Source organism: Penicillium angulare (assembly GCF_028827245.1).
Source record: "Penicillium angulare strain IBT 27051 chromosome Unknown utg000001l_segment0_segment0, whole genome shotgun sequence".
NCBI lineage: Eukaryota > Fungi > Ascomycota > Eurotiomycetes > Eurotiales > Aspergillaceae > Penicillium > Penicillium angulare.
In genome coordinates this window covers 2434439-2459764 of record NW_026623160.1, presented here as the reverse complement: position 1 = coordinate 2459764, position 25326 = coordinate 2434439, and the positions used below count along the sequence as shown (strand labels likewise).

Here is a 25326-nt window from a genome sequence, read left to right as displayed (position 1 = left end):
CATATCAACCGTTTTCGCAAATAATAGCAAGGTGGATTTAATGATGCATGCTTATATGTACTGTTGGTGGATGGGAGTGAATATTGGTGCCTCACATCCAAGGCAGCCGCAGCTTTTGTCCACCGTGTGGAGATGCCGGAGTTAACGGATATTGGCGGCGAAACAATGTGATTGGCTGACGTATACTTACCACCAAAAGGATATACTCGTCCACCGCACAAAATCCGAACAAGAAGGTGATAAAACTGGTCCTAGGAACAGCTTTTTGTTACATTATTATAACCAAGATCCAAGATTAATTGAAATCCGCATAAATATCAAACAACACGATCTCAATTCAAAAACATGGCTGCTTTCAAGACATTGCCCACTCGCCCGTTAGGCCGCAATGGGCCTCTGGTTCCTCGACTCGGATTGGGGCTTATGGGTGCTAGTGGAATGTACGGCCACAATCTCTCAGAAAATGAGAGATTCGAATTGCTAGATGAAGCATACAAGCGAGGGGAAATATTCTGGGATACAGGCAAGTCTTCTCATGAGAAGAGACATTGGTAGTTGAGACTCCTAAGAACATTACTGACTTCGTTTCAAAGCCAACGAGTATGGCGACTCTGAAGATGTTATTGGAAAGTGGCTTGCCGCGAACCCTGAAAAGCGCCAGGACATCTTCCTCGCAACCAAATTTGGTATTCAAACGAGCCCCACGCCTCCCGGGTTTAGCTTCAACTCTACGCCGGAACATTGCAAGGAGGCCATTGAGAAATCGCTCAAGCGCCTTGGAATACCATTTGTCGATCTATACTACGTTCACCGCTTGGATAAGAAAACACCCATTGAGAAAACTATGCAAGCGATGGTCGAGCTTAAGAACGCCGGGAAGATAAAGCATATTGGATTGAGCGAATGTAGTGCCGAGTCATTGCGGCGTGCATATGCGGTTCACCCAATCACTTGTGCGCAAATGGAATACAGTATTTTCTGTACAGACATTGAGTCGCCCAAGAGAAAGTTCCTGGAGACAGCACGGGAGCTGGGCGTTGCCATTGTCTGCTACAGCCCACTTGCAAATGGGCTGCTAACTGGGAAAATCCGTTCACATGAGGATGTTAGCAAGCCTGGTAGCAAGCTGAATTTTTTGCCATGGTTTAAAGAAGAGAATTTTGAGCAGAACATCCGTATTATCGACCAAATTGCTGCCATTGCAAAGGCGAAGGGTATCACTATGCCGCAGCTTGCTCTTTCTTGGTTGCTTGCTCAAGGCGATGATATCTTTCCGATTCCTGGTTCTTCGAAGATTGAACGTCTGGAAGCAAATCTGGAAAGTCTTTTTGTGAAATTATCAGAGGCTGAAGAGAAGGAGCTTCGTCAATTGGGTGAGAAGAATGTTGGTGGTCGGTTCCAGGAGACAACTGGCGTTGCATTTGGAGATACGCCAGCTTTGTAATCGCAAATTCCATGAGTAGCGCGCTATTGAAAGTTTTCATTTGGTCTATTTATACAGGAATGAACAAATTTCAGCTATGACCTCTGTCATCATCTGGTTCAACGTGTATCCAATTGTCAAGCCATGTCATATCAACTCCCGGGGACCCCAATTCCCAGGTTGTCGGCCAGGTAGACGGCTGAAATTGTGAATCATCAAAATTTAAAGTCTGCTCTTCTGGATATTTTTCCAATAACCCTTCCCCTGCACTGGATTGATATTCTGCGTCCGGCCTTTGAGGTGCTCGCGACGAGATCGAAACAACACCGAAATATGGAAAAGACAGTCGAAACTCAAGCGGGCTATCTGTTATATCTTTTATAGACCCTGAACTGGTCTCGCCCTCGGTGCATGTACTATAGTAACCCCCGTTCGCTGCATCTTCTTCAATTTCCATAAACCTTCTGACTTTGCTTGTGTGAAAATCACATTGAGGATCTTCCAGTGTAGTTGAGATCTCACGCCAAAGATTAAGAACCATTTCAATTGTCGCAAGATCATAGGCTCGCATATGATCAAGAAAATCCGCATCGTCATTACCATGACAAAGAAAGTGAGCAAATATCAGCACGACGCAGCAGAGAAAAGCCTTTTCATCAAGTCCTCTATATGAGGGTGATCGACGGCAATTGCGAATTCGAAGATACCGTATCAATACTTCACGACTCGCCGATGCCGCAGCTACCTTGCTATAATTGTAATCGGCTTGAACAAGCGCTGTGAATTGATTATAAATCAGATAGGGCTGATGTGAAAGGACTAGCAAATAGTACTGGTGCATTTGCGCTAGAACTCTGGGGGCTGTTTCTGGGGTCTGATGATCGCAAACATCGTCCAAAGATGGAACTAGCCACCAATTCGTTGGTAGGATTCGTGTTGCCTTCTTCAGCTGGCTGTCAATGGATTTAGTTTCTTTGTAATGCCCATAAAATTGTGTCTCAGGTTCCTGAAGTCCGGTAATGCGCTGCATGCGAACATTTCTGACAATTATGCGGCCAGCCACAAGAGTGTGTATGCGCTCTAATCTCTCCATCGGAGAGCTAGCAGATAGTCGAGCTGCGCTAGCGAAAGAATTATTGGCAACTGAGAACGGAACACCGAGAATGAGTGATAAAAATCGGTCGCTGTACGTAATTTGAAACCAAAGACGCTCTGCCCGACCACCAGACTCTTCTGCCAAATTTGGAAGACCAATAGTCTGCGCGATCGCTGCCGCGCGACGTTGAATCTCCCATGCACTCCGGTAGTCACCGCTCGTAGCATAATAACACGATTGAAGTATCATAGTTTCTAGGCCGTCAAGTGACCCAACTAAATAATCTTGCGAAATGACAAAGTGGGATGCAGAGTCCACGTATCGCTTCGCAACTTTGTCGAGGGGCTCATTCATCCGTCGTGTGAGTTGTTTAGACGACGAAGGCCCAAATTGCTTTAAGCAAATGGCGAGCTTGATAAGCATCTGTGCAAACATAATTGGATGCTCGTTTGACGCGGGCTGAAAATAGCCCTGATCCATTATTGTGATACTCATCGGATCGTCCTTTAATTTCTGAGCCAATTGAAGAGGAGACGCGAATAGCTTTTTGCTGCTTAGAATGATGGAAGCCGTAGCCTGATCTGGGAATATTGAAAATAAGAATCCAGTGAGAGAACGTCCTCGGGAGAGTCTTTCATGGTTCACTGATCGTAATGTCGGCAAGTTCCCGGGGTTCCTTTGTTGTAGCACTGTGCTTGGAATCAATTCCAAGTGGCCTTTCCTTTCCTCGACCAGACGATGTACTAGAGCCTCTACTTGATCAATACGCTGACCAAGCTGGCCATTTTGATTGGCATCGGGGTCAGCGAACTCTTGGCTAATGCATGTGAGGCCAAAACGCTGACAGTGGTGACAAATGGAGGTGGATTCTAGTCCGAACTCGCATCGCTTCTTGCGGCGTTTGCATTCCCAGCAACTTGTCGTTCCTTTGCGCACTTTTCGTCTTTTCAAGTCATTCTCTTTAGTATGAGATGCATCAGTCGGTGTGTTTAATGTCATTTGTGGAACTTGATACGTCCTCATGGAACGCGTAGGCAAGAGAAGTGAGAAAGGGCAGCCTCACCTCAAATGCTGGCGCCCGGTTAAGGCCTCCGCCCTGATTGGATGGCCCCCACTTCAAAGGGACCCACTTAGGCTCTGCTCACTATAGCGTATATGGCTTTTTAACTAAAGGGTGACCTTACTTTCTATATGTATTTTACTGGGATAAACCTGAGGTTTTGAACGAGAAAATATGTTTGAAATTCAAGGGTCACATGTAATAACAATAACATCTGTCTAGTGGCGGCCAATCTGAAGCTGAGAAGGGAATCAACGTCCATCCTTAGACGCTTCAATGTTGGAGCTTGAACATCTTAGACATACACACCCGACTTGATATCTTCAAGAAGTGTTGGTCCTGAAGGTTTCCAGCCCAGTTTTCTTTGCGTCTTTTCACTGGAAGCTGGATTATCGGAGCTGACAGGATAGACCATGAAGCCAGCAAAATGCTTCGAGGCAGCTTCAAAGTCCTGGGAAACCGTGGGAAGACCCAATGACTGACCAATTGCTTCAGCAATGTCTTTCATCGGAACTCCAGTTTCACCAACAGCATGGTATCTAGAACCTGCAATGCCCTTCTCAAGAACCAGGCGGTACAGACGTGCCGCGTCGAGACGGTGGACAGCGGGCCACTTGTTGAGTCCATCTCCAACATAAACCGACTGGCCATTCGTGCGTGCAATCTCGGTGATTGCTTTGATAAATCCTTTGTCCCCATTATCGTGAGTTGAGGGTGATAGGCGAACACAGCTCACACGCACGCCGCGCGAGGAGCAATCAAGGGCCTCTTGCTCAGTACCAGTACGGGCACTGAAGAAAGTGTTGGCCTCTGGGATTGCATCTTCGGTGCCAAGCTGACCTTTTGGCAGGGCCATCGTGCCTGAGGTAATCACGAAAGGCTTGTTGGTCCCCTCAAGCGCATCGACGATACTAAATATCGCATCGCGTTCGACCTTGGCGTTCTCATCGAACTTGGTGAAATCATGATTGAAAGCAAGGTGAATAACGCCATCCGCCTCTGACGCTGCAGTCTTCAGGCATTCGACCTCTTCAATAGTACCGCGAACTACCTTGGCGCCCTTTGCTTCCAAAGCTGCAGCTGATGTTTCCGACCTTGCAAGGCCAGAAACCGTGTGCCCATTTGCAAGAAGCTCTTGAACGACAGCTTGGCCAACGAAGCCAGTAGCACCAGTGACAAATATGTGCATATTGAATTGGCGCTAAATTGGCATGGGAATTTGAGAAAGAAGATCAGACAGGTAATATATAAGTCAAAGCTAGAATGTTTCAAAGCTGATAGATTGTTCTGATAATTTTAAAACCTCGGAGGTCAACAGGTACTAGTATTTATATTTGGTCGTGGAACTTCAACCGACGGAGATATTGTTCTTAAATCCATCGGACAAACAAACCCTGGAGTGTCCATAATTAAAATTACCTGAACCCTGGGAGCTGACCTCGACTTGACCAGCATTTGAGATCAAAGCGTTCATTTACTGTGGATATGCCAAAATAGTTACGACGAACCTTTCGCCTCCTCAGCCTTGTCCAAGCAATCCATTCGATCTCGCTATCCAGTAGCGCGATCAGGAATACGGCAGAGGGTTAGCGCATTTTCCATACTCACCAATAATATTGTGTTGGTGGAACAAATAGTGGAGCCCGTAGGCGCTCATCCCGGAGTTAAAACGGTGGAACCGAAGCTCGCTCGCTTCATCCACTCCGGCGCATAAGAATATCCTCAATCGATTCCGGCCCTTCACCAAAGGCTACTGCTGGCCAAAAATATTTCTCGAATCAAATTGACGAATAATGAACATGACATCAAATTCGTCGGAACTCGGAGCACGCGAAACCCGACAGCGTCGGACACATACGAAATCGCGCCGGGGTTGCCGAAACTGTAAGCTACGGAGAACCAAAGTGAGTAGCCGATTATCTGATACTATGAACAGTCACGAGAGACAAGTCTAAAATTATGCTTTAGTGTGATGAAGGGCAACCACAGTGCACCAAATGTTTGTCATTTGGTGTTGTTTGCAATTACAACCCGTCCCATGGCGCAGACTTAGAGCCAAGTTGGCAGACTACACAGAGCAAAACTAAACAACTACCCTTCAGTCAAGTTTTTTTTAAGGCAAGACCCGAAAATTTAACGATAAGCCTGCCAGTGAGGGTTGGCGATGGCCCTCGCTCGTTTACGATGGACCCAGGTAGCCTGGCTCGTTTGGATCGATTCCAGAAAAGGACCGTCTTCACGTTTGGAGGCCAATCGGCCTTGAAGGTGTATCAAATCGACGTTATCAGGCTTGCAGTTAAGGTAAGAGTCTTTGGATGATGATATACAAATCCTTGATTTAATTTAATACTCTTCAGCATCCTTTTTTAATGCATATAATCCTGGCCATCACAGCAACCCATGATCGCTATCTATCTGTGACGCTGAATAACAGCAAAAGGTCCCTTGCTGAGGCTTACCATAGCGCTAGAGGTGCTACGCTTCTGGTTGAAAAGCTATCTAACCCAATCATATACGAAGATCGGGATGCCCTATGGGCATCTGCTGCCATGCTAGGAATCGCTAGTATGACATCTGTTGAAGCATCCGATCCAGCGGAAGCATGGCCGATGAAAAGTTTTGGCTCATCGGATCTTGACTGGTTAAATATGGCTGTGGGCAAAGAAGCAATTTGGCGAGCAACGAATCCGCTTCGACCAGACAGCATCTTCCATGGAATGGCAGATGACTTTCGTGCTCTCATGCATCGCCCACCTCTGAGGGGGCTAGAAGAAATTCCAAGTGACTTTATCCATCTACTATTGTTGGATGGACCGGTCCCCTTGGATAAGAATCCATATTACACTGCTATTTCTGTGCTGTCTGGCTTGTGGCAAGATACTTGCACGCGAGATTCGATGCCAACGTACATGGCATTTCTCAACTACATGGGCTCTTCCTTTCGCTCGTTGTTGCTGCTGAAAGATCCGCGAGCACTTTTAATATTTGGCTATTGGTATGCTTGTATGCAAGGTTCGCAATGGTGGGTGCATAACCGCGCACAATTAGAGTGCCAAGCAATATGTCTCTACCTGGAGAAATACCATGCCAGTGATATCGATATCCAAAGGATGCTAGTATATCCGAAGATGCGATGTGGTATTGGAAGTTGAACTCTCTCCTTTTCTTCGACAACATTAACAAACCAATTAATATACCGGTTGACTTTGCTATCTTTCGGGTTATGTCAAATAACAAAGATACTTTAGAAAGCCTTCATGTAATTTGAGAATCTACCTCATTTAAATGGACGCTAGAGGATTTGACGTATATCCACATGTAAGCACTCTGTGTTGTAAATATGCCTTTATCATAGCGTATGCAGATTACTTTCCGAAATAGGAAATAGATTTTCACTTAACACGTGACCGGAAAGTGCCTTCCTGAATGGTGACTCAATCGCCGAGTCCAAGTCCGAACACGAACAGCAATGACAACTCTGAACATCATAATAACAACAGATTCTTGTGATCGGATAAGAGACTATTGTCCTAAATTCGGCCATTTGATGCGTCACGAACCAAATTGCCGTCAAATCTACCGTAAGCAACCTTTGCTGCAATCATGAGTGAACGCGGCTCGGAGATCGTGTTTCGTGCGGAAAACATGCCGATCCGATTCTTCAAGGCATGTCGGTGGTGTCGTCGACAAAAAATGCGATGTGATGCGCGTCATCAAGTCCCTTGTTTCCGCTGTCGTTCCACAGGTCGAGATTGCATTTTGGATCCAATTGAAGACAGCCGCAGACGTAGTGAACGTCGCCGCAAAACAACCCCTGCCCGGTGAGATTCAAATGGTTTCTTTCCGCTACGACTGCATCAACGAGCTAATTGTCATAGATATAGCGGGTCAGCAGTAGCTTCTCCACTGGATCAAAGGAGTGGGTTCCATACTCCTGTCTCAAGAGAGCAGGAATATTCTCCTGTGACAGGTCAGGACGTTAGCTTTAATGCTTCTATTGACTCTCTTCCCGATTCTTCGACCCTGAGGGAACTGCGTCGGTCTGTTACGGCCGACCACAACGGCCCGGATTCGCAGCAGTTGAGTCCCAGTGATATGATTGCACCGGTATCAGCGGTTCATTCTATGTCTGTGAATCTACTCGACTCGAATAATGTAAGCCAAACTAATGGGTCTCCAACGCGAAGCTTCACTCACTCATCGGTGCAAAGATATTCATGGAGCACTCAACAAATAGTGACCTGAGAGGCGATATCATCGCTCGTGGCATTGTCACGGAAGAAAGAGCAAGGGTGATGTATGAACGGTATGTATATCAATTCATCACGCGGGCCAAAAAGCCATACATAGCATCGAGCTGCACAGATACTTACATTTGTCACAGATTTACAGGGGGTAGCAAGAACTATCTTCCGCTATTTGACCCAATCCGTGACACCTTTGACTCTATTCGATCGCGATCATTATTTTGCTTCACGGTGATCATCTATCTGGCTAGTCGAGCAGTTATGGACTTGCGCACAGATACCCACATGCAACGTGTGTTGCAAGATGAGGCACAAAGATTAGCTGAAGACAGTTTTTTTGAGCGTCCAACAAAGCTCGAGACTGTACAGGGAATGATTCTGCTGGCTGCTTACTCTGAGAAGACCTGGTTTTCAACTGCTCTGATCTTACGTACCGCTCTCGACTCTGGCCTTGAGAAGTCCTTAGACACTTTAATTTCACAGGAGAATGTACCTCGAAGTTCGCTTGCTGCATCGATGGATGATCGTCAACTCGTTTGGCAGACACGGACTTGGCTAATCAGTTTCACATTGGAATTGGATGTTGCTTCTGGAACTGGCCGAAAATCGCGCATCGGGGAAGTAGACATCACAAAACTGCGCAAATTTCTTGATTATCCACTCTCTTTACCTTGTGATATGCGCACTGTTTGCATCATTGAGCTTCACCAACTCCGAGGTTAGATCAAGCAACCCTCACCAAACAGATTATCTTCTGACTCAATACAGGTCACTCGCGTATAATCCTGGACAATGCCGGAACGGTCCGTGACATAGTATCTACTGAATTGCCTGCTATTATGACTAGGCTCCAGAATTGGTGGACTACCTGGGACGATATCCATAGCAGTAAGTTATCTCAAGGCGAGGCACGCCTTCTTTTGGAGAAATTAAATTACTGACGCGGTATGAAAGACAATGGCTTTCATGCGGGAGCATTTCAACGAAGTAGCCTCAAACTGATGCTCCTATACGCAAGAATATTTGTTCTATGTGCTACTCTGGCACGCATTCAAAAGCTGCAACCAACTTCCGCCAACTCTGAATCAAATATCATCGACCAGAATGTAATGGATTTGTGGAAATCGCTGGTCCAAACAATTATGGAGCAAATGGCATTTTTAATCACCGAACCGGCATATCGGTGCCAATTCCCTTGGGCTCCAACTTACCCAGCCTTGACGATTGCGTTTGTTAGTAAGTCATGCGCACGCCTTCAGACATGCCCCGAACTTTCGGCATGCAGCTAACACGCAACTAGCCACATTTGCACTCCGCATTGCGAGATGGCGACCCAATTTAATTGATCAGGATTTACTTCTTGAGCGAGCAGAGAAGATATGTGATTTTTTGAAGCAACCACCATACCCAGATATTCACCGCACAGTCTCAATATTTGTGAATTATGCTCGAGCCCTCATTGTCACTCAGCGTTCTAAAAGCCACGATATTGCGGATGGGCCTAATGTATCTGAACAGGGTGACGGATCCATGCCATCCTATCAAGGTCCGGATAGCCCCATGGAGAATGCCCCGCCTTTGGCCCCTATGGACGATCCTCGGTACAGGCCCGGCACGGGTGCGCCGACTGATAAAGACCCAAACATGGTCACAATGCCAAATAATGATCCAGCTGCAGTTCCCAGACCGTCCCTTCTAAGGCTACCAGACACCATGGACGCTCCTAATTGGACTATGTCTAATTCCATCGCGGATTCCTTTGGTCTCTTCGAGGATGGACAAAACGACATATTTGACTTTTTGCCCATGGTTCCTTCTTTACCCCAGTGACACTTCCAATTCGTCACGCGAAATATGATAATAACATACAAATAATCTTGAAAGTAATTCATGAATTATTTGAGTCACAAGCGTTTTCCATTCTAAGAATTTAAAGGCCTATAGTTCCTGCCATGCGGGCCAACCTTGGTCGTAGAGAAAATCTTTCAAAAGTTGGGCAGTAACTTCGTCTACATTATCGATACATCACATGAAATGACGCATTCAACGTGTCAATTTGAAGCAAAATATGACCAAGAGAATGTTGACAATAAGAAATCTAGGCGTCGGAGACACCCGTCAACAAGCCGGGTCCTGGCCGGCGCCGGCGTTCTAGTACCCTAGTACCCGGTCCCGGACCGGCGCCGACCCGCTAGTTCAAATTTTGAGGTATAGCAGCCACCTATTGGTGTGTTGGTAAGTACTCAAACATAATAGTTTGGAACGCTATGCATGGACGAGGGGCCAGATGCCCTGAGTCAAGACTTCAGACAGAATTTTACTCTCCACTCGTGGCAATGGGTGGTTCAAAGGCTACTTTAAATAGGACGGTTCTCGCATTGAGATTGTGTCTGAATAGAGACATGGTTCACTGGCTTTCATTTGTGATTTTACTTTCTTGAATTTGCATACAAAATGGAAAAAAGTTTAAATTGTTCAGCAATAGATCGGAACATGGATACTAATTCTTCAGGTGTGCTCGACCCTCATGTGACTTACATTGTTTTTTATCCTAACACTGGCTGTTTAGACATGTCTACCACCTCTCCTACAGGTTCACAAATCGACTTGAAGTTGGTGGATATGGCAAACTACACACTTGTTGAATTATCTTCCAATGAAGTCTTAGTTGAGTTCCAAGAACGGTCTACTGCAAACCCAAACAATTGGTCCTTCGTAAGCAATATCATGTTAAGATTGTTCAGCAAGAAAAATAATAAAACAAGACTAACAAACAGAATATCTACTAGAACAAAAAGTTATACAATGCAGTCATCGGACTGCTCATTGTACTCAACAGTGGTATATCCTCTTCACTACCTAGCAATGCAGTTCCTACCATCATGGACGACTTTGACATCTCAGGAGATGGGCAAAAGGTCTTACCAACCGCCATTTTCCTGATTGGATATTGTGTCGGACCTTTAGTTTTCAGTCCAATGAGTGAAACTATTGGCCGCCAACCGATTCTTTTCTGGTCGTTCACTGTTTTTGTCCTGGGAACACTGGCTTGTGCTTTTGCGCCTAATTGGCCTGCGCTGCTGGTATTTCGTGTCATTTGCGGTACCATGGCTGCTGCACCACAGACTGTAGTCGGAGGTGTATATGCGGACTTGTTTTCGGATATGCAAAGTCGTGGGCGGGCAATGGCATTATACATGGCCGTGAGTATAATCTACCGGGCTATTTGTCATCCATTTAATAGAGCTAATCGTGTGTCCAGGCCTCAAGCTTTGGCCCTATCATTGGCCCGATCATCTCTGGCTGCTCAGTTCAATATGGTTGGCGCTGGACCTTCCGAATCGATGTTATCATCTGTGGTCTAGCCTGGATTGGCCTTTTTGGGCTTTCTGGTAAGCACTGTCTACTTCCCTCTCCATGTCACACTCTAATAATTCGACCCTCAATAGAAACATTTGCACCCGTACTTTTGAAAAAGCAAGCTGCAAAGCTTCGAAAAGAATCCGGATCCAATCGCTATCTATCTCCAGTCGAAGTAAAATCCGATGCGGCCTTCACTTTAACTCAGACGATCATTCGGCCACTGACTATGCTGGCTTTCGAACCAATTATTCTTTTCACATCGATATACATTTCACTGGCATGGAGCATGGTATTTTTTTACTTCCAGGCCTACCCTATTATCTTCGAAGGTAAGTCCCAGAGGCCAATGCAAGTTTTCCCTAGACTCAATATCTAATTTCATCCAGGAACCTATGGCTTTGGTGTCGCAGATACCTCTCTCACATATATTCCTAGTGCGTATTTTCCATGTTCCCAAACTTCATTACACAGATATCTAACAATATGCAGTTGGCTTCGGAGCCGCATCGTCATGCCTCTTCGCCCTCTACTACGACAGCTTATACAACAAAGCCAAGAAAATGGGAAAGCTATGGGCATCTGGTCCAGAGTCTCAACGGCTCCCAATGTCTTGTGTATCCGCTCCTTGCTTAACGATCAGTCTTTTCTGGCTAGCATGGTCCGCAAAATCCAGCATTCCCTGGATTGTACCCGTACTCTCAGGCATAGTCTTTGGACTCGGGTATCAAACCACATTCATTTCTCTTTTGACATATGTCACCGATGCGTACAAAATCTACTCGGCTAGTGCATTAGCTGCATCTGTGATTATGCGAAGTATCGCTGGCGCACTCTTCCCTCTCGCAGCAGACCCACTATATGCCAAACTTGGAGTGGCATGGGCTACCTCTATACTAGGGTTTGCTAGTTTGGCTTGTATTCCGATTCCATTCGCACTATACTACTATGGTCCGTGGATCCGGAAGAGAAGCCCGTTTTGTCAGCGATTATTGGAGATGGAGTTGTTGAAGGGATCCAGTGGAACACTAACGCCTGAAGAAGTTTAAACTTGAGGGATGATATGATGGTCACGACAACTTTATTCACGTGTTGACGCTTCGTTTTTGATTTGTTCCGGCTTGCATTTTGCATTTGCATATCTAATGGGTGTTACTTAAAACTTATCTAGAATGAACATAATAGCTATTAATTCACATGCCACGAGAAATCTTCTTATTTTCACCTTCATCTCAAGATGAAAATTCTTAGGACTAAATGGAAATTGTGATTGACTTCTTAGTGAGAGGCAGCAGGTGGGTCTGAGCTTAAGGGCCGAAGGGTCGCCGACCGGACCTTCGCTTCGGCCGTTCAAGTTCCACTTACGCCGAAGCAATTTTGAATAACAACCCCCTTTATCCCCATTAACTAAACATTTTGGGGACTTTCGGGGTTTTTCTGATTATTAAATCTTGTTTTGGTCAAAGAATTCCTATTGTTTTGGTATTTCTGCCTAGCACAATGCCAACTGAAGAGCTCAAGCCCGCACCTTCACTCGAAGGCTCGGGAGAGACTCTCAGTGAGAATGCTCTCGAACCTAAATTCACATATGCAGAAGCCCCTAAAGGTTCATGGGCAAGCGATCCTGCGCTAGATGGCGGTATAACTGCCTGGCTGGTAGTATTGGGTGCTTGGTGCTCACTGTTTTGTACTTTCGGCTGGATAAATAGTATGTTCTCCAAGATAAGTCAACAGTAATTGCGTGGCCACTGTGAACGGGTTATACTGATTGACCTAGGTATTGGGATTTTTCAAAGCTACTATGAGACATCTTTATTGAGCCAATATTCTTCCAGCACAATTGCCTGGATTCCCTCCCTCCAAATATTCTTCATGTTTGCTATGATATGTCCCCCCACTACGCTATTCTAGCAAAGAGCAGGATTCCAAATTAAGATTAGACTAAATTGACAAATAAAAGGGTCCGATTGTGGGAACACTATACGATAGATTCGGTCCCCGATATCTCATCCTCGGTGGCTCATTAATCCATGTCTTCGGCTTGATGATGGCATCCATATCCAAAGAATACTACCAAGTTCTCTTATCACAAGATGTATGCAGTGCGATGGGAGTCTGTGCAGTTTTCTAGCCTTCAATGAGCGATTCCCAGCTGGTTTGACAAGAAACGAGGCGACGCATACGGAATCGTTGCAACAGGATCTAGTCTCGGTGGCGTTATCTTCCCAAGCATGGTTAGTCGACTGATAGGGCAAATTGGATATGGCTGGACTATGCGAGTGGCCGCATTCCTCATTATCTTCCTTTTACCAATTGCCAGTCTTACTGTTCGATCTCGTGTTCCTCCGAGACCCAGTACGATGAGCAAGGAAACCCTCTTAAAACCTTTCGACGAATTCAAGATGCTCCTTGTTATTCTGGGCTTCTTGTTTTTGACATTCGGTGTCTTCATTCCAATTGATTACATAGTTGTCCAAGCAATGAGCGCAGGTATGAGCCCTAATCTCGCGGAATATCTCATTTCCATGCTCAACGCAGCAAGGTAAGTTTTGGTCGGGCTCTCTTGACTTACAACTCTGGTTAACTCCATTCATTTAGTCTATTCGGACGTATGTCTGCCGGTATTTCATCTGACAAAGTCGGTCACTATAATGTTCTCATCGGCGCTTGTGTATTGGCTGGTATCCTCGTCCTGGCATTGTGGATTCCTGCTGCAAGTAATGCCGCTATTATTGTTTTTACTTGCACATTTGGATTTTCTTCGGGAGCCTACGTCTCTTTGGCCAATGCATTGATTGTGAAAATCTCTCCCTGTCCTGAGATTGGGCATCGGACAGGATTACTATTTCTTTTCTCGTCATTTGGTGGTCTGACAACTAACCCGATTGCGGGTGCAATTTTACAACATGATGGGGGCTCATACACTGGTATGAAAGTCTTCGCTGGTCTTTTCTTGCTGGCTGGAAGTGTGGCAGTCCTGGCTGCTCGGTTGCATTATACTGGTCCTGTAATTAAAGCGAGGTTCTAATCCCGATGGCGTTGAGGTTATAACCTGCTGTAGCTAATAGATACCCTACTCGATGTATGAACATGAATATGGATATGGTTTCACACTTATTTAGATATTCTCCGAAGGTTTTTGCATACATACGGTTATTTATTGAGAACACAGTTCTCAGTAGCATCTCTTTTATTCTGGAATTTGAAATCCAATACGTTTATTGTATCAGCGATAATGAATAAAGATCACATCACACGAGTTCTCTTCGCCGGAGGAATAGAAGACGAATTTACATGCCAATCAACAATACATCCTTCCAAGTTGTCTCTCAGATTACCTTCACAGCAGCCAAAAATGAAATATTGTGGCCACTCCTCCTTTACCCATTCCTCCTGTGCTGTTGCTTCCGGGTCATCGTCGTCGTCGAAAAGCGACGAGTTGTCATCTGCCTGAGGTTCCTCTATATGACAATTTGTGTTAGAAATTCCATCGCAGTGAGAAACCAAAAAGATTCTCGATATAGTGGCAGTCATTACCCGGGTGGTAGCTGCATGCTGTGCTCGAGTTCGTAGTAACATCGTATTCTTTCTCGCAATTTTTACAAGATGCATACCGAGACACGGCTCTCTTACCAGTAACCCCTTCGAATAGTACGTCAGGATTGTAAGGTCCTCGCATCTCGTTCTCCCTTTCATAGGCAGCTTTTGCTGCCTCGATCTTTTCGGGTTTGTGGAGAAACGGTGTCATTGGGTCAGGCTGGAGTCGATTGTCTTGATTTGCAATATGACCTGATTTTAGAGCAGGCTTGCCATTTTTGACTTCGGTGTCTTTCACAATAAGTTTCTTGCTGGCTTGTTCTTTTGCCCCAGGGTTTGCTTCGCAAATGAACTTGAGAACCTCGCGCAATTTGTTGACTGACACGGTGTCTATGGCGAGGTTGAGCGCTGTGGTGTCGATTTTGTTGTTGTCGACAATATCTGATTTCGATCCCATTTTTCGAGCTTATATCTTTTGAGTCTAGAAGAAATTTCAGGAGAAGTTCATGTTCAGAATCAAGCATGAAGGCTTTGATCAAGTTTTAGTGGACTGCAGATCTATGCCGAATGTTGTTTTATGATACATCCGAGCCCCGCGCGTTGCGACGCGCTATATGGAAACTTTCTGCAGACACATCACATTCAACGATGTGTTATACTCAGCCAACTGGTTAACACGTGTATTTTCCTTTAAGTTATCCTCTAGGGACATCCATTTAATTATCCGGTTTCACGTAGAAATATTTCGGCTTATTGTTAAATTGTAATGATACCCTCGTATTTTCATTACCAAGTACCGAAAGTCTGATATGCAAGATGCCTACTCTGGCAGTACAATACCTAAACAAAATCTCATTTAAGCTTGAATGGGTGTCAACGCCACCTTTGCGCCGTATTCGCTGGACAGAGTGAGCCCTACATTCCCCTTGAAAGCCTCGGGCGTTCGGCTCTCCAGACGTTCGAACTGCTGGACAATACGAACGATTGTGTATCCGGCTTCCGTCAACGCGAATTGTTGTCCAATGCAGACACGGGGCCCCCCATTGAATGGTAAATAAGCCCAGCCTGGTCTGAGTTTCTCCCATCTTTCAGGCTTAAACTCATTGGAATCTGCTCCAAAGAATTCTGGCAGACGTTGCATAGTATAGACACTATATTGTACCTCTTGCCCTTTGCGAATGAATATCGGTAACGTTCCGCATGGTCCTCCTCCTGTAGGAAGAACAGTATTCTTGTTTGCCACACGAATATTGAACGGCACGATGGGATAAAGTCTTAGTACTATATAATTTGTCAGTATTTGGACATCTCAAAAAACTATAGAGATGTTAAGATCATGATCTGGGAACTCTTACTTTCGTTCATAACCCATTGAAGGTATGTCATTGACTTGAGATCTTCAAATGAAGGCTGTCTTCCTTCAAGCTTGAGTACTTCTGTTCTCAGCTTAGACCATACATCTTCTCGTTTGGCCATGGTGAAAAATGTAATACTCAGAAGAGCGGCGGTAGTGTCACGACCTGCCAATAAGATATTGAGTAACTGGTCGGTCAACATCTTTTCATCTTGGGTCCGTTTAGCAAGTTCGTGCAGAAAAACATATGACTCTCCCTCCAAAGAACCCTTCTCAGCCTGCAAGGCTCTTTGTTCAAGGGTCTCTTCAACAATCCGTCGGACGTATTTTCTTGATTCCTCCGAAGCTTTCACAAACTCGGAATCTCTATGGAAGACGACAAATGGACCCAGTAATAGACGAGTAAGTGATTTAGCTTGAGAAATGCTGAAATTCTCGGCGAAAGAACTGTTTCCAGTCTTTGATTTGCCATTACCCAGAGTGTCAGTGCTTTGACCAAAAAGAAATTCTGTGGCTGAATCAATAGTCTGCGCTCACAGTTAGCTTTCATACACTTCGTAGGAGAAAACAACAGGCTACATACCATTCGAAGAAACAAATCTTGAAGATCAACTGTTGATCCATCAAGCGGTATGTGTTTAATGAGCTGGGAAACATGTTTTTCGTATACGGCAATATCAGAGATCTGATTCCGTACGAAATTCGGACGCAGAAGTGCCCGGGAATGTTCCCACGCTTTTCCATCGCTGACGAATATTCCGTTACCAAGTAAAGGCCCAAACGGCTTTTGGCGAACCGCTATCTCGAAGTCATTGAATTTGGTGGCTAATATAGCCTGTACGTTCTTGGGGTCGCACGTCCGCACCACAGTGCGACCCACGCCGAAAGGAAGATTGAAAGTATTTCCAAATTCATTATGCCATCTCTGAGCAAACTCCATTGATTCATTTTCGCCATATGCCTTGAGTAATTTCCACAGATGATCAAATCCAAAGAAATAACTGGGCATAGTGGTCTTCGTTTCGAAGCATCCATTCTTCCGGGCAAATATCCGATCTTGGAAATATAGATCAGCACCTTTTTTTTTCTTTTTTCCTCTTTTCGTCTATAGGGTCGTAGTAACCTTCGGAATTTTTGTACGTACCTGAGATTATTCGCCATGTTTTGAGGGCTAAAAGCGATCCTATGATTACCAATAGCAATATTTCAGGTTGCAGCCCCAAAACAGCCCGCATGTTTGTAGTGAATGGCCGCTCGCTGTGCTTGACCTATTGGTCTTGATAAAAGCAAATGCGAAAGAATTATTCTCTATCAAAGCGGAATGCAGAGCGTGAAATGAATTCTTTCCATATCCACATCTTATTCCACTTATAAAAAGAATTTTTCTAACGCACACCTATGATTATAATAGAAAATGCCCGACAGGGCCCACAAAAACCACCTCTCTAAGAGGGTACAACTATACAGATTGGAAGAAGTACTGTGACGCAATACCTTTAAGTAGCTTGGTGGGGGCGAAATGTGATGGAGAAATTTGAATTTTCAGGCATCTTATTGGTATAGCTCATACGACGATCGTCACTTTCAGCGGGGAGCATCTTTTTGACCCATCAACCCCTCAGCTAGGTGCAGCAATCGTGCATAAAATTACAGGTTTTCCGTCCCAGATGTAACTGTGAAGTGGATCTGAATGGTTCGCGGACGACTCACATCGTGCACAACACAATTCTCAGACACGACGTACATGCACCGCAGTCCGAGGACACACTAATTACTAACCTAGGTGTCTTCGGTCTCAGGGGAAAAACCAACACGATAATCTATGACTGGCTTTTATTTCAACCTACACCTCTTTTTCAAGCGATTTGGGTAAGAGATCGCCCGGAACTCCCCCTACATGGTCAACAATCGCCAATCTTGAAATTACTACGAAAATGTATATGCCTCCGAGTGCCCATATTCTGCTGAGTACTGCATCCACCATTAAATTGAAGCTCGAGCCTTGCGCGAAAAGTTTACATGAATCCCGAGGTCCACTGAACACCTTTCCAACACATGTGATGGTCATGATTGCCACTTAGCTCAAGTATTCGTGACGATGCGCCTTTGCACTATCTATCTATTGTTAAGATTTGCTCGGACAATATTACCGCTAAGAAATGTGCTATGGTCAGTGAGACTAACTTTTGGAAGGACCTCCAAACGATAGGGATCACAACCGGCCGGCGCATAGGAAGCCTTTTGAGGTAGCCTGGAGTTTTATGTCTAGCATGCGGAGGTGGTATCGCAGATCCATCAATGAATTAGATTAAGCCACAAAATATCATCTTACATATTCCACCTAAGCAATACCACTTCCATCTTGACACATGAACGTAATGCTCTGCGCCATATAATTCCAGTCAGGGAAGAACTCAGCCCAATTAAGATCCAAACCATCAATATCTGCAAGAGAAAAGTCCAACCCCTGCATCGTAGCATCATCCACATAAAGAGAACCAGCCTCAGGTCCAGCACTAGTATCAGAGATAGAAGCACCCTGCTGCTGCAACGTAGCTGTATTAACATTTCGAATCTTCAACGCCTTTGCCCGAAGCTGAGCAAGCATTGGCCACTTCGGACCAGGATCAGGCCACGACGGATCCCTTTGCACAAGATCAAAATGCATATTCACCGAACGCCACGCTTCATCCACATACGGATCTGTCGGGTATACGCAAAGATGCCAAAGAATATACGTCAACAGATGAAACTGCGTATATGTAGATGATAACCAGCGGAAACCGTGTAAAAGTTCATCTTGATAAAGTCTTATGCCGCAGTTTAGAGCATTACAGGATACCCTGAGAAGTTCCTGTGTGGCTTCTGTGCTCTCTTTCGGCATTGAGCTAGGACCTTGTAGCTGGAGGCTTTTTTGTCGGATGTGGACTTCCATTTTGGAAATGAATAATTCACTGAGCATTACGCCCATGCGGTGGATGGGGATATCTGGGTCACTGTACTGGAGGTATCTTTCGTGGAGAGTATTTTTCAGTTTGGCGAGAATTTCTTCGGGGCGCACGCCGTCGTTCGGATTGCTTGAGGCGCGACAGATTGGAGGCCAAATTTTGTTAAATTCGCATATTATTAATGGGAAGGATAGGTCTGTCCAGCGGGGCTGGGATATGATTGTCTCTGTGTCTTCTGAAAAGCTGTGGTCGTCGATATTGGCGGGGAGTTCGGTGTCAGCGCCGTATCCTTGGTATGCGACCGTTATACCATGATCTTCTGCCATGCGGGCGTCTGTGGTCTCTAAGAGCCACCATACTCGGCGACGGAGCTCGGACTCAAAAGGCGAAAGCTTGAAGTGTTTACCGTCGCGGTGGAGACCTATTGATTGCGCTGCTCGAATTGCTAGGCCGCGTAAGGTGAAGCCAGAGCGACTGCTGTTGGTGGATCGTAGACAAGTCTGTAGGTGGTTTAATGTTATAAACGGGCTTCTCCAAATAACATGTCTAGGACAAAGGACAGAACTTACCAAGTAAATACCCATTGCCTGGAGAGATCTCACTGTGGGCGATTCCAGAAAAGACGACTTATACATAGCAAGCTCTATACCTTGCTGGTATCGACGCAGATCTGCGCGGTATATCTCATTTCCAGGATCATCAGAGCACATGGTCGTGGCTGCGCCGAAGAATATAGCAAACAACAAACAATGGACATCAGGTGGAGCCGAGTCAGGCCGACTAATAGCAGCAAAAATGCGAGACTTTGTCGTTGGAACGTGAATACATTTGACGACCGGATCTACACGGCTCAAAAATCTCTCCCAAAGCACAGTGGCTTGCCATCTACTTGGAAGAAGACCCTGAAAATCCAATTGAAGTAGTGATGGATTGGTGATGATGCCATCAATCTTCATGGGCTGGGGGTTCTGAGCCCTATTATCATTTGTACCTGGTGACCCCATGGCCGACTGTAACTCTTGCTCTTTCTCTAACACTCGTGACAAGAACGGCTCATCAACGTAACTACCGTTCTTCACCAAGAAACCACCATGAGATGGAGCTGAAGTGGTTAGAGGACCTGGTAGCGCTTCGCCGGTCCTAGCCTCACTTGAAGAGGCTTGTTCAGCGCCAGAACTAGACTGTGGGTTTTGTAGAGGTTGATAAGCTGGCCGATGAAGAGCTTGGCTACTCTCGGCTAGAGAAAGCTGGGTATTTGAAAGCTGAGAAGCCGGACTAGCGGGCAAAGAAGATTGGCTTGGCTGTTCCGCAAGAGTAGCAATAGAACGCTCAAGTTGCTCCAATCGCGTGACCATATCAGTAGCACTAGACTTCGGCGCTCGGCGCTTCGCACGTTTTGTACCAGGATACTGGCATGGTACATTGAGGCTCAAACATTTGTTGCACGGGTTGCCCTTATCGCAACGGACTTTGCGCTCATGACATCGCAGACAAGATCGCTCTACATTGTAGCGTCGGACATCCATATCCCTGCAAACTCAGATATAGAGCTTTGAAATTCAATGATAGAATGATATGGTCTAGACCACACGTGCGATCGGCTGTTTGACTGGCATGTCGGTAGACGTTGGAGCTTGGGGGCGGAACAGCCGAACAGATTGGGTCGGAGGTTCGGAGGTTTACGAATTCCCGGTCTCGCAGCCAATAGTGATCAAGTGGGTCCATAAGGATGTATCCATGGCTATCTATAGTAGACACTACTAATCTTTATTGCAGAGCGGGGTCTAAGCCCAGTTCAATACTCGACTTTATCTCATCCGTTGTTATTTTGAACAAAGAGGGGGATAATTCTGCCTCTGCCCCGTCGCGACGTTCTTTGGGTAAGGTCCACAAGGTACGCGACGGGTTCCAGCCCACAAAACTTGACCAAACTGCTATACTGGGCTTTATTATCTCTCTCAGTACTGTTTGGGGGATTTAATCTCGCTCAACGAATTCCCAAGCATCCAGTTCAGCGTCGGACATCCATTGAGCTTACAGAGTCTCCCGAACTACCACCGTATACTACTTTCAGTCTCAGTAATGAAACCTATATCCAGCGGCCCACAAACCACGTAAGACATCATTATCATTCATTCAATCCTGTCACTCATGAACATCACTCTAATTGAATTCAAGTTCCTTAGAAAACGGAATCTTCACAAGTGTACAGACTACCTAGTCTCAATTTTCGAAATAAAGACTATGGACCGGATAGACCGATCATTTCTTCAAGCAGCCATATCTCGATATCTGCATGACGACGTGTTCCGACAAGAATTTCTCTCCGCTATCATTTTCACAGGTGCAAAAAGATCAAGATTTACAATTGACCTAGAGACTTTCATATTAATGCAAAAATGGGGTATCGGATGGTATTGTTTCATAGAAGAAACGGAACTACCACATACCACTCCTGCAGGTCCGTACAGTATCATCCAAGGAAGACTCTACAATGTACGCCGAGTATACAGCGATGATAACTGTGGCTTTGTTCGCGCTACTTGGCTTCCTCAACTTAGCAGTAAAAGATATCTTTGACCTTCGTGGTCCAAGAACTTCACTCGGAAGCCATCCATACTACCAACTATATCCACCAAGACAACAAACAGCAAAAGCTGTGTCTCGATTAATTCCTGTCGGTGCAGATGTCGTCGGAAAGATTGTTATGAGTGCTTTCGCACTGACGGAACATCCTATGCAAAGTGTGGATTATCAAGCACCTATCAATCCGCGCGGTGATCGGTATCAGATATGGATGCCTTTGCTGACAATTTGAAACCAGGGGATTGGGAAAAGAAGTACTACCTCATCAACATCAAGAAGTTATTCCGTACCTGGTTCCTTCAGAGATACATGTCCTTGACTGAGAATGTATTATTTTTTCTCCCCATAGCCAAAGTCACTCTTAAATACCGTGATATTTACCCTGGTATCCCAACTGCCCCATCAGCAGGGCTCTCTGTTACGTCTCTCAGTCCTTCGACAGGTGCTCCCGAGTTAACTATGCCTGGTGAGTCCTTTGAAACCAAGGAAAAGCATATATTACTAACTTGTATTTCTATGATAGTTAGTGAAATTCCATTCTTTTCGCCGATAACTCGGAAGACGGAGAAGCTTCCCGTGTTGGCTGGGCTTATGGGTATGCCTGGTGCTGATTTGGAGATTGTTCAAGTGGCGCGGCATATCCTTGAGAGATTAGGGTTACGGACAAGATTCATGTTGGAAGGTATCTCTTTAACCGCTCCATCTGGATAGCTATTGGCAGGATAATAAGCTCCGCTTTTAACGCTGCGATTCCTGTGGTGCGAAAGGCACCGGAGATTAAGCACACCGCACGTTTTTGTAGAGAGCTAAACAGTATAGCGATTCTCTTAGCTTCCTCTTTTTTGTGTGGCTGCCACCACACCAACAATTCGTAGAGCATTTATAGCATTTATAGCAGCACCACAGCTAAGTAAACACAGCGCATAACGTCCACTGACGAGCCCGAAGTTAAGCTTACCAGGCTTCGCAACACTTCCAAGGACTTGTTGGCTTTTTGGACTGCTTTTTGGCGATGAAATTCAAAGGTAAGTTCTTGGTCCAGCCAGAAGCCAAGATATTTGACAGGCTCCGTAGCTGCCGCGACTGTGATCTCACTCCCTGGTAGCTTTAGCGGCGTCCGGCGCGGCTCACTGAGCTCTAGGTGTACAAAATGAATCAAATTATACTTCTTCACGTCAAAGACTGACGCATATGAAAGTGCTATCCAAAATATTTCTCTAGAAATTGGCGATAAAACATTAAGTAGCACAATAATTACAAATTTTAAGACAAAATCGCTCAGAAAAACCTCCGACCCAGATCCTGACTCCACCCATTTGAACACCTCATATTAACACCCAAGAAAACGTAAACCGGATCAAAACAAAAATTAGAGCCTTCTCTCCAAATCTAAATCATCTATCATGAAATAAGTAAATCACGAACACTCATCCCATTCCTTCTCGGACCCTCGGTACCAGATTTCTCCCTCGAAGGAGCAGGAGCAAGTGAGATGCCATTCGCAAAATGCTCATTGATAGAATCCGCCGTCCCTCTTCGATCCCGCGTAAGCATAAGCAAAGCAGCAGAAGCCTCAGCATCGATACCCTGAAGCTCGTGCAGGTTTTCCATATTCTGATTCATAGGTCCCAACGCTGGACTCGGCAGCGCCGATGCAATATCAGGCAGTGTATGAACAGAGGGCATTCGAGTTCTAGGGGAGAAAGAAGGCGATGTATCTGAGATAATTCCACTTCCGGGCATGAGCTCCGGGGATGCAGAGGTAGAATAGGAGTATACGGAGGAGGGTGGGCGTTGTGGAGCCCGTGGGGCATTACCGGATACATGTACCCCGGCCATGAATTCTGGGGATGTGGGTGAGGGGGGTCCGGCAGTGTGGGTTGTGCCTGCGGTTTTGAGGTCGCCGATGCATTGTTCTAGATAATTGACGTAGTCGATGCTTGCCTGGTATAGATGTTAGTTGCTGTTTTAGGGGAAGCTTCGAATCAAAGGAGGTTCATATCTCTAGATCTCTTAGAGAAGGGAGTGGACGTACCTGGAGAATTGCAAGTTTGTGCATTTCTTGCCCTCTACAGGCGGGGATCATATCCTTCAATGTACCGAATTCCTCATTCATCTTTGATCGTCTCCGGCGCTCAATCAAGCTATGTGCTGTTTTGCGAGCAATCTTTCGTCCAGCTGCACTTGTGCTACTCGGCTGTTTCTTCTTCGAAGCGGGAGCGTCTTTGTTTCCCGGTTCAGACGATGTTTGTGCAGCCTTGTTGTTCTCCTTCGACTTCGCAGGTGACTTCGTTTGTGTCTGAGTCTTAGGTTTCATCTGAATGATCTTGCGAGTGCGAGTTGGAGGTGGTGGGAGATCAAAATCTTCTAATGGACGCTTTGTCGCCGTCCCGGATCGGGACTGAGTCTGTGATTGAGATTGAGATTGCTGCGACGATCTATTTCTCGCTGTGAGATCCGGGGAAGTAGGAGACGCAGGCACATAGGTTGGATCCGATCGAGAGGAACGTCGACTGATCGAGTCTAGTTTGGCGGGACTCATAGCTGCCGGTGGTAGTGTGAAGGAATCTGTGGCATCGACAGGCTGATCCTTGATGATGAATTCGCCCGACATGGCAGGCGTGGGGGGAATCTTGTACGAGACATGCTCGGTAGAAGAGATATGTACGGAGTATAGGGGCGTAGTATAGGGGGTAGATCAAAAATCGAAGAGAAGAACAGGAATGTGAAGGAATGGAAATCGAAATCGAAAACGAAGGGAATAGTACGACAGGGAGGAGGGGGAGGGAATTACCACCGTGAGGAATTATATACCGAGAGCGTCCGATTTGTATAGAAGGCACGGTGTCGCGTGCTTGGAGAGCCCACGAGTGTTAATGGGACTCGCTGATTGGGTAGAAAGCGGAGCTCGTGCCCCAGGGAGCAACGGGCATTTGCTGGTGTTAAGTGGGGCAACCCGAGCTTATCAGCAGGTACAGGGTCGCTCTCTCCACACACAACAGTGCTGTGCCCAGGTTTAAATGATCGTCTCCCTGTTCCCCCCTCGTCCAGAGTGGTAGCCCAGCACGTGTGCTCTGGACAGGCTGGACTCGTAGTCCGTTCCCTTTTACTGACTTCCCCTCAACTCCGGGAAAGTCTACGCCGCATACCCCAACGTCCCAATTACCCCTAATTAACCTATTAACCAGATTGCACCCATATTCATCCTTGAGAATAAACTACCTTTGACATATGAACACTGTATACTATCACAATTATCAAAAGAGGACTTGGTAATAGTAAAAGAACTACTAGTTCCCTTCTAATTAGGCAAGATCAGGTTCCGCATTCAACCCATCCAACCCATAACGTCACGATCTAGAAGATCTGCACAATCTGCAAAATCTTCCATCTTATTCTTCGCCACAACTTCCTTTTTGAGAAAGTTTAATATCTTTCGTATATTTCTTTTTCGTTGAATATGCTTAGACCAACCACGTCCCATGGATTTACCCTACATCTTCCGATCATGCATATGATAATCTAAAAATATGGCTGAGCGGCAATTGACTGCATACTTTAGTACGAGTTACTGGTATACTCATTTGCAATAAATACTAGTATTAATTATAATTTATTATTTATCATTCCATATTCCACACTAATTTCCCATAACTAATGTATGCACCAAAAACACATGCATTGAAGAATTGCATAATCTCTCGCTCATAACACT

General features: G+C 45.6%; 10 protein-coding genes across 10 annotated transcripts; 4 read left to right on the top strand and 6 right to left on the bottom strand.

The window, feature by feature from the left end:
• Positions 1–345: 345 nt before the first annotated feature.
• On the top strand, positions 346–1444 carry N7478_000863 (Aldo/keto reductase; the record flags this gene model as incomplete). Its single annotated transcript, XM_056917078.1, has 2 exons — positions 346–523; positions 594–1444. The coding sequence occupies 2 exons, from the start codon at positions 346–348 to the stop codon at positions 1442–1444; spliced, it is 1029 nt and encodes a 342-aa protein (XP_056784958.1).
• Positions 1445–1514: 70 nt separating this feature from the next.
• Positions 1515–3518, bottom strand: N7478_000862 (uncharacterized protein; the record flags this gene model as incomplete). The annotated part of the gene is made up of 1 exon (XM_056917077.1): positions 1515–3518. The coding sequence occupies one exon, from the start codon at positions 3516–3518 to the stop codon at positions 1515–1517; it is 2004 nt and encodes a 667-aa protein (XP_056784957.1).
• A 356-nt stretch (positions 3519–3874) lies between these two features.
• N7478_000861 (SDR family oxidoreductase) lies at positions 3875–4768 on the bottom strand (the record flags this gene model as incomplete). The annotated part of the gene is made up of 1 exon (XM_056917076.1): positions 3875–4768. One exon carries the CDS (start codon positions 4766–4768, stop codon positions 3875–3877), a length of 894 nt encoding a protein of 297 aa, XP_056784956.1.
• Positions 4769–5378: 610 nt separating this feature from the next.
• On the top strand, positions 5379–6731 carry N7478_000860 (Zn(II)2Cys6 transcription factor domain-containing protein; the record flags this gene model as incomplete). The annotated part of the gene is made up of 3 exons (XM_056917075.1): positions 5379–5483; positions 5548–5880; positions 5937–6731. 3 exons carry the CDS (start codon positions 5379–5381, stop codon positions 6729–6731), a joined length of 1233 nt encoding a protein of 410 aa, XP_056784955.1.
• Positions 6732–7182: 451 nt separating this feature from the next.
• On the top strand, positions 7183–12235 carry N7478_000859 (MFS multidrug transporter; the record flags this gene model as incomplete). Its single annotated transcript, XM_056917074.1, is given in 14 exon segments — positions 7183–7400; positions 7464–7734; positions 7791–7885; positions 7964–8544; positions 8595–8641; positions 8681–8714; positions 8781–9058; positions 9177–9635; positions 10440–10541; positions 10616–11029; positions 11089–11218; positions 11276–11478; positions 11497–11518; positions 11679–12235. The coding sequence occupies 14 exon segments, from the start codon at positions 7183–7185 to the stop codon at positions 12233–12235; spliced, it is 3411 nt and encodes a 1136-aa protein (XP_056784954.1).
• A 451-nt stretch (positions 12236–12686) lies between these two features.
• N7478_000858 (uncharacterized protein) lies at positions 12687–14214 on the top strand (the record flags this gene model as incomplete). Its single annotated transcript, XM_056917073.1, has 5 exons — positions 12687–12894; positions 12993–13060; positions 13147–13288; positions 13329–13728; positions 13785–14214. 5 exons carry the CDS (start codon positions 12687–12689, stop codon positions 14212–14214), a joined length of 1248 nt encoding a protein of 415 aa, XP_056784953.1.
• Positions 14215–14432: 218 nt separating this feature from the next.
• Positions 14433–15180, bottom strand: N7478_000857 (uncharacterized protein; the record flags this gene model as incomplete). Its single annotated transcript, XM_056917072.1, has 2 exons — positions 14433–14647; positions 14820–15180. The coding sequence occupies 2 exons, from the start codon at positions 15178–15180 to the stop codon at positions 14433–14435; spliced, it is 576 nt and encodes a 191-aa protein (XP_056784952.1).
• Positions 15181–15579: 399 nt separating this feature from the next.
• Positions 15580–17238, bottom strand: N7478_000856 (cytochrome P450; the record flags this gene model as incomplete). The annotated part of the gene is made up of 4 exons (XM_056917071.1): positions 15580–16004; positions 16079–16604; positions 16661–17174; positions 17222–17238. The coding sequence occupies 4 exons, from the start codon at positions 17236–17238 to the stop codon at positions 15580–15582; spliced, it is 1482 nt and encodes a 493-aa protein (XP_056784951.1).
• A 1180-nt stretch (positions 17239–18418) lies between these two features.
• On the bottom strand, positions 18419–20551 carry N7478_000855 (Zn(II)2Cys6 transcription factor; the record flags this gene model as incomplete). The annotated part of the gene is made up of 2 exons (XM_056917070.1): positions 18419–19525; positions 19595–20551. The coding sequence occupies 2 exons, from the start codon at positions 20549–20551 to the stop codon at positions 18419–18421; spliced, it is 2064 nt and encodes a 687-aa protein (XP_056784950.1).
• Positions 20552–23012: 2461 nt separating this feature from the next.
• On the bottom strand, positions 23013–24225 carry N7478_000854 (uncharacterized protein; the record flags this gene model as incomplete). Its single annotated transcript, XM_056917069.1, has 2 exons — positions 23013–23555; positions 23647–24225. 2 exons carry the CDS (start codon positions 24223–24225, stop codon positions 23013–23015), a joined length of 1122 nt encoding a protein of 373 aa, XP_056784949.1.
• Positions 24226–25326: the final 1101 nt, after the last annotated feature.